At 38.9% G+C, this 12,402-nt stretch overlaps 1 protein-coding gene across 7 annotated transcripts in view; it reads right to left on the reverse strand.

The window, feature by feature from the left end:
• DNM3 (dynamin 3) overlaps positions 1 to 12,402 on the reverse strand; it is a 172,457-nt gene that overhangs the window by 140,402 nt on the left and 19,653 nt on the right. For all 7 annotated transcript variants that reach the window (XM_038143972.1, XM_038143971.1, XM_038143970.1 and 4 more), the window contains exons 3-7: positions 6,262 to 6,411; positions 4,698 to 4,901; positions 4,036 to 4,134; positions 3,016 to 3,176; positions 1,218 to 1,360 (exon numbers count right to left, since the gene is read on the reverse strand). In XM_038143972.1, coding sequence (XP_037999900.1) covers positions 1,218 to 1,360; positions 3,016 to 3,176; positions 4,036 to 4,134; positions 4,698 to 4,901; positions 6,262 to 6,411 — 757 coding nt within the window. The remainder of the gene's footprint in view (positions 1 to 1,217; positions 1,361 to 3,015; positions 3,177 to 4,035; positions 4,135 to 4,697; positions 4,902 to 6,261; positions 6,412 to 12,402) is intronic.

Genomic DNA, 12,402 nt, shown 5'->3' on the forward strand with positions numbered 1-12,402 from the left:
CTCTCTAGTTCAGCTGATTACTTTCCCCTCTGAATTCCAAAGTTTTAATTAGAGAGTGAGTCCAGCCCCAAACTTACACATTAGCACAATCCAGTGCTCTTACCATCTATCCCAGAGAAATCAGAATGCTGAAAAGCTCAGAAATCAGTCAGAGCAGGAATGTGACAACAGGCATATAAGAGAGAAGACCTAGGGACATTTTACACTTCTTCCTTCACATGTTTCCTCTCTAAGAGGTAAATTTTATTTGCATATAAACACAGAGGGCTACAACTGAAGAAAAAAAAAAAAAAAAAAAAGGGAGAGCCAAAATGGCAGCTCTTTCAGGTGAAAGGATAGGCAGTACTGAGTATCCAGCATCCCTGGAAACAGGCCAAGGAAGGAAGGAAGCAGATGCAGCAAAGCAGCAGCAGCTACCTGGTGTTCAATCCACAACATCAGCATTGTCCTTTCTCCCTGGTGCTAAATCCACAATCAAGACAGGGCTGCAATTCCACCTGCACTTGATTCCAAGTCAGATGAACAGTGATCTCTGTTCCACAGCTGGTAGCAAAGTCTCATCAACAAGACTTATTTTGTGGATGAGACCCAAACTAGACAGTGACTTCAGCATTGAAAAATCAGTTCAGAACTGATGATGATAATACCCAAGAATTTGCCTCGCTGCTTTCTGAAAGCACACAAACTCTTACTGACAGCCCCTGCAGCAATGTCTTCGGTCTTGGGTGCACAAAATATGAAGAACAACCATCTTTGATCAATTGTGATCTTGCCATCTCTAGGTACTTTTGGACAGCCAACTTTTTATACTAGAAAAAGAAGCATTCTTTATTCTTCTTCCAGCCTCCTCATCTTACAGACTTCCAAGACAATGTCTCTCCCTTGCTTGAGGTCATCTTTTTGGCAGACAGAAGAATATGTCTACACACAATCAGAAGGAGTTTTTTACCTTTGATCATCTCTGCTGCCCATCTTCATGCCTTTTCCTTGTTCTGCTTTCCCCTTTTCTAGGATTACTAAAATTAATTTAGGGAAAATTCTGTTGAAATTGCAGAGTAAATAAAGTGTTCTGGAGCATCAAACACAGAAATCTTTGGAGCTTGTGTAAAGAATCCTTAACAATATCCTAATGTTTAAATTTAAACCAATCAGAAAGAAGGGGAAAAAAAGGCAAAACAAACCCATTCACAGTAGAAAAGCAGACAAAAGACACTCACTGCAACAGGGCTTTTGTTTTTCTGGTGGGATCTTCTGGTCTGAAGTTTTTGTATACCTCTACTTCATGTTCTATAGAAAGCAGCTGGCTCTGGAGTTTGCTTCTGAAAGCTGGCAGGGTATCCCGGATATGATTGGTAAGTTGCTAAAAAGCAAATAAAAGTCTTTTTATACTGTCAAAAAGATGAAAGCAGGAGCACAATCATTTCCTTCTGACTGCCAACCATATCAGCCATGACCTGTGCTAGTTTACCAGTTCCTTTTGATCTCTGATGCAATGGAGACTTTTAAAGAACAATTCAATACTCCTAGTGCACACAAAATTCCTTCATCCTCTCACTCGCTGAGCCCTGTTACTACACACCTGTTTAGTCGCACCTAAAAAAGTTACACACATCACATGGGTAATTTAAAATTACCACTCATCTCTCTGTGCTGATACCATACTCCCATTTTGCTGCTTTCCTTAAGAGTATTTCACAATTCCCTACATATTTGTTCAGCACAACAACTGCTTTATGCTACAGCCACAAGGCAAAGTGGGAAAGCACCCACAGCCTGTTTTTATACATATATATATATGTTTTAATATGTTAGGACAGCACTGTCTATGACTTACCTGTGCCATAAATTTCTAAGGTATTGTACGCATTCCTTAATTAAAAGCAAACTGGACTTCTTCCACTATGCCCCAAACCCTCTCCCAACCCCAGCCAGACAAGCTATACATTTAAACTGTCATACACCAAAAGATACAAACTCAAGTTTAAAGTTGCTCAGCAGACTGACAGGCACAAAATCAAAAGCTGGAGTTTCCCTGGAGCACCACCTTGTGGATACAAAGAAACTGAAATATTACCTGAAACACAATAGGTCCCCAATATCTTGAGGACAGAACTTATGTAGACCTTCCCGTATATAACATTCTACACACAGTAAAAGCAACAGAAGATCAACAGTTCGTACTGAAGTAGGTAAATATTGAAAACAGCTCTCAAGAAAGTTAATAGCACATAAAGAGTCAGGACAGACAAGACAGTTGAAAGGTAGGTGCAGCTTGTGTTTCAGTCTCAAAACTAAGACAGATGGATTAAACTTTCAAGATGTATAACAAGGCAAAACATTCTAAACGCAGAAAAAAAATGCAGGGTGCAAGGAGTTTCTTGTATCCTGATGAAGACTTTGGCTCTGAAGCACAAAAAAATGGCATTAGTAGTCTTTTTAAGCAAGCCCAGAGCATTTCCTAGCCTAGCTTTGCAGTTACAGCTGCAAAGTCACTGTAGCAAAAAATTAAGCAGATCAGCCATTTAGTTTTCTACTTTAACCAGGAACATTCCAGTGGTTTCCAGCTGCTGTCCAAAATGGACAAAGCCAGGCTGACCGGGTCTTCGTCTATTCCAGAGGAAAAGCTGCAATTTGACAGTGAGCTGGAAAAAACAGTATCAAGTTTGACTTGTAGGAATACCAAAAACACTGGGCAACTGACAACTTAAATATAACAATTGAGGAATAGGATGGTATACTTCCAGGAAGGGAAACAAATCTTGGTCTTGATGTTCATATTCAGTATTCTAAAGAACAGGGGAGTGCAGAACTGCCAGTAAAAGTCAGAAACTACAACTCACAGCAAGCTTTTGTATCTACATGCCATATATAGCTTTGTTTTTACCTTGTGCAAATTAAAAACACAAAGCAGGAAAGGATGAGTGAGGTTCAGAGAACAACTTCATTTTAATACAGTTTTTATATTGGCCCTATCATTACAAAGCTGCCTTCCACCACAAAGGTTTCAGGCCTTACCTGGTTTAGAACTTTCTGGAGATATGGTGTTCCCATCCGATCTGCCATGTGCCTGTAGGATGGGTGGGAAAGAAAGAATTTCCTTTCTGCTAGAAGAGCTGCTTTTATGTCCTTCTTCCCATCAATGTCTTTCTGGCTTCTGTTTACAACACCAATATAACCTAGAACAAGACAAAACCAATGGGTAAATCAATGCAGCTATTGCCTGAACCACTGAATTCATCTTAAATAGAACCAGACTGTCTCAGCTCAGACAAAACTTTCTAATTCAGGCATTTCAGATCATGTTTATAAGTAGAATAGCAACCTTAACACGACCTAAATTGTTCATTCTGTTTACATATAGCAGATAGACTTCCTTTTAAATCACCAATTCAAACAGAGAAATACCTGAAACTCTGGTGAAGCCCAAAGAAGCCACATCAAAAATAATCAAACAAACATCCAAAATGAAATTGAAATACACACACAGGTCTATGCACATAAATCATATGACATTAATAAAATACAAAAAAAAATTTCTTCTTATTTGCTGGACCAACTTGCTCCTCAGGAGGAGACAGTAAATTATCAATAAATTATAACTAGGAAAAAAATTTCTTGATATTATTAACAGAATGAGCAAATGTGGTAGTAGCTGCCAGAACATGGAAAATTTCTGACAAGGATCAAAACTGGTTTACAGTGAGATTACCAAAGCTGTGGTGTTTGCTTCTGTCACATGCAAAGAAAAAAAAAACACATTTTTTTGTTACAAGGAACCTGACAGAAAAGAAAAATATTGGCTAATGACGTGTGCTGGCATTACACTGCATATTCCAGAGGAAGCAAGGATTTTCCAGGTCCAGAAAGGATATTTTTAGCACAGCCACCTTTATGCTTGCTGAATAGATAACTGCAAAAAAAAGGAATACATCCAGTCCAGCATAACCTTTGATTCATCTCCAGGACTCCCAAACATCATCCTTATCCAAACCACTTTCTGGACTGCAAAGAGTAAAGGCAACTGAACATTCTCACCTCTACGAAGAGGGAGGAGTTTGTTTTCTAGAACTTCTCTTGCATCTGTTCCTTCATCCATCAGATCCAATTTTGTGATCACACCAATGGTTCTAAGACCTGACCAGAGTGGAAGCAGGAGGAAAAAGTTATTGAAGAATCATTTAGAGTCAGAAGAACAATTACACCTTACAATTATGTTACAACATATCTGTGCCCTTCTCAGATCTATCACACAATAACAGCACCAACTCAAGTTATGATATGTCTGAAAAAGCAGGAAACATAATTGCCAGTGCTGAAATGTGTTCTTCAAAACTCTTTAACAAGGCTCAGCATCCCTACAATATGACTGTATAAAATATATGATGTAAGTATCCAGAAATCTCATCAGCACCATCCCCTATTTTTCCCAGTACTACAAAAATTCATAGTTGACCACTGTTGCACTTGCTTATAAGAGATAGTGACAGCATTTTAAAAATTCATTTACAGCAGCATTACCCAAACAATACTGAGCTAACAAACAGTTATATTGTGATGCTGAAGATCGTGTGAGAATGTAACTAGACCTCTATATTACATTTTATAAATTACAGAATTTCCCACAAGAGTTGGTCTGTTGTTTTCAATTATGTTGTTACACTTGAGAACAAAAAGGGGTGACACTCAATCCTGCTTACCCTGAGGGTCCACTTCTTTTGCCAGCTTCAGGGCATCTGAGTTGGCCAGGTCAGTGTTAGCTGGAGTCACAGCCAGGATCAGGCAGTTCTCCCGAGAGATGAACTGCATTATCATGTCTCGGATCTGCTGCTCAATGTCTGGAGGCTGATCCCCCACTGGTACTTTAGTGATTCCCGGCAAATCAATAAGGGTCAGGCTTAAGACTACATGGACAACATGGATCATAAAACTGGTTAGAACACCACGCAGACAAAGGGGTCAACACAGCTATGGCTGCACACAAGTTTTGGTCACATAAAACCCCACAGAACTACCTGTACAGATAGATAAACATGTCACCAGTTGTCAACACTTCAAACAAAACGTCTGACAATCTGCAAAGATTTGCTTCCCCATTGGTCTTACATCTCTGGATTTACTAGTACTATTTAATATTTGAAATATTGCAACTGATATAAAATGATACTTATATCAAATATCCTTGAGGGCTCTAAGACAAATTAATATGGCTTTCTGAGCTTTGTCCAACAACATGTGCACAGGCAACAGACCACTCTCATTGCTTCCTCCAAATAAACCAAAACAGTTGTTTGGATTTTTTTTTAAATATAGTGTTTCTCTGACCATGTTTTCAATCATGTCTGTAATTAAGAAATTCCCAAAAAACAATCAATAGCCAGCCTAACTTATATAGCAAAACTGTTGTTAAGGGGCTTGGAGATATGTTGTTGGAGTTTTTTTGTTGTTTTTCTTAAATCTGTAACATCTTCGGGAAAGTCAGAAAAATTAAAAAATTAATCTATTAAGAAAACCTGGTTTGCTTTGGTTTGATTTCCCTAGTAAGGGCCACAGTGCCAACTAGAGGCATCCTGGCTTGGGGTAAGCATCCTGCTCCTGGGGTAAGAGGGCATCCTTTAGACAAATGAGAAAAATGCAATTCCTAGGAAGGAAATACCAGAAGTGTATTTGGAGTCTGGTTGATATAGACAGCCATGGCTGAACTAAAAGATTGATCCTAATTAAACAAAGCAAGAGCAATAGGTAGGAAATTTTCACTCTCTCCTGGAGTCAGTATGTTCAACAAACAAGCTTTGAGGCAGGGGATTTAGTTGAGCTTCTCGGCAGCTAGAAAAATCACATGCTTCAGCCAAATGCACCACTTTTGTCCTATATCAAAGACAAATTCAATGGAAAACATTTTCTCTAGATTTAAACTGGGCAGATGGCAACCAGAGGAACCAACTTTGATATATACAGGGGGCCTTCACCAGAAAGCAACTTCAAACACTCTTATTGTCTGACTATATTTTTAGTGACAGCAAACAATAAATTTTCAGTAAGGCAGGGAGACACAGAGACTTTCTAGATCAGGGAATTCCTCTGGAGAGTGCCAAAAAGAAGTTTTGTTACTAAGTCCCATTACTGGTCTTTACTAACTGAGCCTCAAACCTTTTCTAGCCCAGATCAGGCAATAAGAACAGATGCAAAAGGTGATGGCTACACAGACAGAGCTACATAATATGTTTATATGACATAAATGTAAAGTAGAATGATTTTACTTACCATGTGGAGAATATATTCTTAAATTAATAGGAACTGAAGAAATGCCTTTGTTCATTCCTGTTACTCTATCTGTTTCTACTTCAATTTCCTGACGAACTTCATCAAAATCAGTAAATTTCTTCCCTTTGCAGTGTAGAAATTCAGCATACTCTGTCAAGAATATCAATAACAACTCTGTTTCACAAGCTCATTGACTTGCACACCCACTTTCAAGCCCCCAGTGTTCTTCAGATGTGTGGGCACAAGAGTTGGTCATCATGGCTATCGGAAAAGCATTATTATGACTGCACGTATGAAAACCAGCCCTCAACAAGAAAGGCTCAGTTAAAACTCAAGTTGACTGGGTATGATTTACTGCTCCTGTCTTAAGCACATCATCTTCTGGAACAATTGAATCTTTCAATTAGATGCCATTTATAGTAATGGAATAGGGAACAGATTAAGAACGAGATTCTGAGTTTTCATCTGATCTCATTTGCCTGTAATACATCCTAAATGGAAAAGTAATTCAAATTCTGTACCAGGAAAGATTTTTAGCATTTGCTTCAAAAACTTACATCCCATGTTACACACAAATTTAGTAAAGGAATTCTATAAAGTTTTACAAGTTCAAAATGAAATAAGATCACTTAAGAATATGGTAATATTTTTAATACAGCTTCTCGTTTCCTATAAGTGTCCTGTAGTCTAAATAGGAATCATGTTTAAAAGTTTGCAAAAGTGTCTATAGAAATAGCAGTGATTTTGCTGAAGTGGGCGACACAAATAATTCCCAAGCCTTTAATTTCATATCAGTTGCTGTTTTACCTTAGAAGAACATTGACCAGGAATCACAGACAGATAATTTGTTAAACCCAAACTTGACACTTAGTCCCTGTTTTGACTTTTGAATCCAAATACTGATACTAATACTGCAACCTTTTGGTTGCCTGCGTAACCAAAAGCACATCCCAGGATTTTAAAATGGGCGTTTTTTCCTTCAAACAGAACACAAAAGTTTATCTACATAGTGAGGCTGCCATCAGGAATGATGACATAAACAGCTATTCCAGACACCAGATCACATCCTGTCCCCAGCAGGTTGGAGCTGTAGGACTGGGAAAAGATTGAAAAGACTTGTGCACATTCCAGGTTGTTTCATCCTGCAATCCCAAAGCTCCCTTCAGAAGTTTCTTCCCCAGAAAGTGTTACTGGGTAACAAGCCCAGATAGTCAGTGCAAAGAGCTTGCTTGGTACTCAAAGAACAGCAGCTGAGAACACTAACTGTGAGAATATGGACTAAAAGAGGACCTTATGTGCCAGTACTGAAGCCTGTTCCCCAGAAGTCACTTTGTTACTATTACTGACAGAGCTGTTAAAAAAGTAACAAATAGTCAACAGTGCAAAAAATAGTTAAAGCAAACTGACAGAAATAAAGGACAGAGTGGAGGGGAAAACATCAAATACCCACCTGTCTGTGCTACAATACCATAATCCCTTCAGATTCAGTGTGTGAGTAACAGGGGAAACTCACCCCTGTTCAGACAAGAATACATTGCTTATTTTAAAAACAGGAGAGCACCTAAAAATAAGCACCTTATTTTACATCCTTTTTTCAGCTCCAGCAGCAAAATGACAATGAATGGGAGTTTTGTTTCATTGTCCACTGTTTATTAAGAAAAACCCAGGGAATATTCAAATATTTCAAAAAGAAAAAATAACATGGTGCACAAAATAAAATACCTCCGTTGAAAATTTACATTTGTAAAATTTGTCATCTTAAGGTTGGCAAATAGATACCTAACGAATAAAAGAGCTGACAAGTGGTTCATATTTTATCCCACTTCTCCATGCACAGCTCCTGGCATAAAACACACATATTCTTCTTAGTTATTTTCCCCCCCAGTGGATCCTCAGCTTTTCTCAGGAAATGATTTCTAAATCCAGTAATTAATAGTTGGTGCCCAGCTGTAATCAGTAGACTCGGTAGCCAAGGAAGCTTTTCTCTTTTTCCCACTTCACACTCAGTAATAAACTAATTATCTGACAAGGCTTCAAAGCAATCCAAATAAAAATGTTTGCTACTTTTTAGCTGGGTTCATGTTTATCAAAACTCCTCGCTCCTGGTGCCATCTGTGGTGCCAGCAGGGCTGAAGGAATAAACTCCATGGTGGTTCCTAACCTGTGGTGCCACACGCAGCCTACGGAATAAGAATTCCAAGGGACAAGCAGAGCTTTGTTCTGCTCCTTTCAGCCCTCAGCCTGTCCTTGGCAGTGATGCCTTCAGCCAGGCTGGAGAAGCACATGCTTTAATGCAATCTTCACTTTCCAGCTTTCACGCACAGAAGAACACTAGGAAAATGTTGTATTTATGTTTCTGTGGGAATGGACACAAAGCTTGGCAAGAAAAAGTGATCCTGCCTGACGTCTAGCTTTCAGACATGTATTTTTGGTATAAAATTGAAGTTACATTAAGAGAAAGAACAATTAGATACAAAATTAGAACCCTCCTTGCATGTAAAATAACTCTTTTTTTCCCCCAGACTCATTAAAAGCACCTTGGATAACATAAAATGAAAATGCTACCATAGCACCGTTCCTTCAGTGCATCCACAAGTGATTAATTATCTCTTCAGTTTTGATTAAATTAGACAAATCATACAAACGAGTGACAGGGGATCACATCTTTTAAAATGGTCTTTATTTTTCCTGTCAGTTACATCTCTGTATGCCTTTATGATTTAATCTAGCACAATGATATATTGTTATGAGCACTAAAGAGCCATTGCTGTTCTCAAACTATATAAATTATATAAACACTTGAGATATTTCATAAATTTGTCTCTAAGCTAAAGAGAGCCAAGGGACAAGGATCAGCCCTTAGGAATACACGAGGGATGTTTTGGAAAACATCCCTGACCCACATCAGGCTGAGCCCAAGAGCTTACAAAGCCCAAAGATTTCACTCCATACAGAATAATCTGTTACTAGAGGTCAGGAATTTGCCAAGATCAGAGAGCTGGATTCAGAACTGCTCCCAAACTGATTTCAAACAGAGTTCCTCCAAGCTGGTGGCAGTATCCAGTGTAGAGTACTCAAAAGGGATTGAAAGTGTTCCAAAAAGTTGTTCATTAAATTGTAGGCCTGTAGCAAACATTTTAAATATAGGCAGCACAGGAGGAGTATCTGCTATTACTGCACCTTCTGTCTGCCCCTTGGGGAGATATCACTCAAGCAACCACACTTTTTACCTTCAATAAAGCATCTCCCAAAGCCTCAGAACTCTTTCCAAAAGAGTTATTTCAAGAGGATGTTTTAAAAACACACAAATAAACATCATCAGCCAAAGTACTTCACCTCTTCTTTGATGATGGACAGCTTTTTCTGAACAAAGTAAATGCAGTTAAGTGAATCTGGACCATAGCAAATCATTCAATAGTGCTTCCTTGAAAAGAGAGGAAGTATCAAAAGCCCTTGTTGTTCATACAATGTACAGTCCCTCTTCTGCTTTGCCATTTCTGTAGCTTTTCTAACAAGCTGAAGATGAAATACTTGAAACTGAGTTATTCCACTGCAACCTTCAAGCAGAAAGGCTATCAGAAATAGAAGTACCCGGCGTTTCCTGAAGATAAAAAATCCTGGCAATGCAGAGAATTACAAGAATATCATAGCACAAGATATTGAACATGGAAAACAGTGCAGATCTGATGAAGTACCTACCACAAGATAGCAGGTCATGCTCTTAGGAACCAGTGAAATGGTTCATTAGAAGGGTAAACACTCGTACCAGAGGAGGAAAAGCATTCTTTTGGATGCAATAATCTTCCACATCCTTGGAAGTTTTTGTTTGCAGAAGGAATTTCCCTCTGTTCTTTCAACCATTTATAAGGATGCTGCTTTCTATAGTTCCAAGCCATCACACAGCCCTCCTCTATACATTTTTTCCTAAATTTACAGAGGCAGAGCTCTCTCCTTCCCAGGACTGAGGAAAAGCAGAACCTTGTAAGATTGCATTTCTGTGCTGCATCTTGTACAATGTTTACTTCTCTATTTCACAGCAGCATGACATTAATGAATTTCACTCTGTCAGAGATTCACTGTGAGCCCCAGGTCCTTTTCTGAAAACCAACATTTCCTCAAATACCAGCCTTTCAGTACAGCAAAAAACCACATCCCAGCTGAATTGCTTCTTACTTTGGGGATATTTCTCTTCTTTTGCAAGCAATTTGAATTCCAATTCTGCCCACCAGTATCTGTCATATTCTTGGTTGTATTTGCCAAACACCAACTTAATAAACACCCTCCATTCTGTTATCTTATCAGTGATACAAAATACTGAACATGGCCTGGAGGGGTGTCCCACTCCAAACAGCTGTGCATCCATCTCACAGGAGTCCTTGCTAAATCATGGCTCCCAAGATTGCTCATGGTATTTTCAAAAAAAAGATTATTTGAAAACCTTTACTGTAGCCAAGGTAAGATACCACCTCACTTTAATTTACAAGCCTGCTACCCTGTAATAAAAAAATGTTTTGCACTGATATGACAGAGATATTTCCCTTGATGAGTTTGTGCTGGCTGCTGTTCATCTCAAATACTTTTCAGATTGTTCATAAATAACTACTCAGATTTCTTTCGCTTAAAAGTGAACTTTGACTGATTGTTCTGTCACCTTCCTTTATTATCTTTGTGAAGGTGATATCTTTATCATATATAGAGCCATTTTCCAATCTTAAGGAGGGGATTGCATCTTTCCTAATGTCACTGAGCACCAGTCTGGGATAAAGGAAACAAAAGCTTCTAGGCAAACCCACTTGTAAAACCAAGTATTTGTGGGTACCATTAATTTGTCCCAACATGAGCTGAAGCTCAAATCCCATTTTGAGGGTTCTGACAGGACAAGTGGCTGAGCCCAGCAAGCCATCCTGCCAGACCTCAGCAGTCACTGGGATGAGCTCAGATCACCAGTACAGACAGCAGCACCTGGGAGATTTGCAGGTGCAAAGGAACATCTGCAGTCTCTCTGACCCGACCCAAGCTTAAATTCAGGTTTCAGACCAGCAGCACTGTCTCTCCTCCAGGAAGTCAGTACTCTTTGCGGGATGAGCCTTTCCTTAGCTCAAAAAGGGGTCACGCACCATTACCATCTCTTCCTTCTGCTGGTGGCACATTTTAGTTTTGGGGTACACACCTCAGTAATTTGATCTCTCCAGCATCCCTGTTCATCATCTGATGAGAGTGGGATGCAGGACATGGCAGCCACTCTCTGCCTTTCCTCCCTATAAAGTGCCCGTTCTCTTTCCTGCAATTGGCACTGTGGCATTTTTCCAGTTTTTGTCCCTGAAGACCTCCAAATGCCTGCCATCAATGAAGTCTCTAGGATCATTTGTGTTAGCTGAAATAACCAATCTAAATTCTTTTTATATTTCTTTTTCTGTTCAAGGATTGGTTTTGCCACCAGATGGCAACAGAAGATGGCTATGAGTGAGGAGTAGTCTTGCAAAACACGAAATTTGGATTAAAGCTCAACAACCTCAACAGAAAAGAGCATCTGCAAGACTTCAGAAAAAATCAGAATGTCTTTTGAACCTTATGATTTAATTTCCACTTAGTATTCTAATCAACAGAACTCAAACAAATGTGGGTATTGTAAATATGACTCATTTCTCTAACAAATGTCCACCTCAGCAAAGAATTTCCAAATCTGTTAATCTGCTGAAGCAAGAAGAAAATCTGAAATTGCCCCAAAAGCAGTTACCCAAATAAGGAAAATAACTCTCCTAGAGCCAGGATATTTAAGATGTAAATAACAAATACCAGGATTTATACAGCAGGCAATGGATTTTTAACAAAGAGAAGACCTACTACTATGGCTCCACATATTTTTTTGTTGGCACTGCTGTTCAAAAACAATGTGCTACCTAATCTCTAAGAATCTAGTCATTATCTCACCTCAGAGGCAGAAGAAAGCACAGCAAGAAGAACAGATTGCCTAAGGTTATACAGAATGTGTGGCAGCAGAAAGAAAAAAAAACCACAAACAAAGCCCCCAACAAAATGAACAACAAACAAAAAACCAACAAAAACACCAACCCATCCCTCAAGATCTCAGAAATTTCAAGTCATTACCTTCTAAAGCTTACTTAGCAGCACCACTGAAAA

The sequence above is a fragment of the Motacilla alba genome, chromosome 8 (genome assembly GCF_015832195.1).
Source record: "Motacilla alba alba isolate MOTALB_02 chromosome 8, Motacilla_alba_V1.0_pri, whole genome shotgun sequence".
Lineage (NCBI taxonomy): Eukaryota > Metazoa > Chordata > Aves > Passeriformes > Motacillidae > Motacilla > Motacilla alba.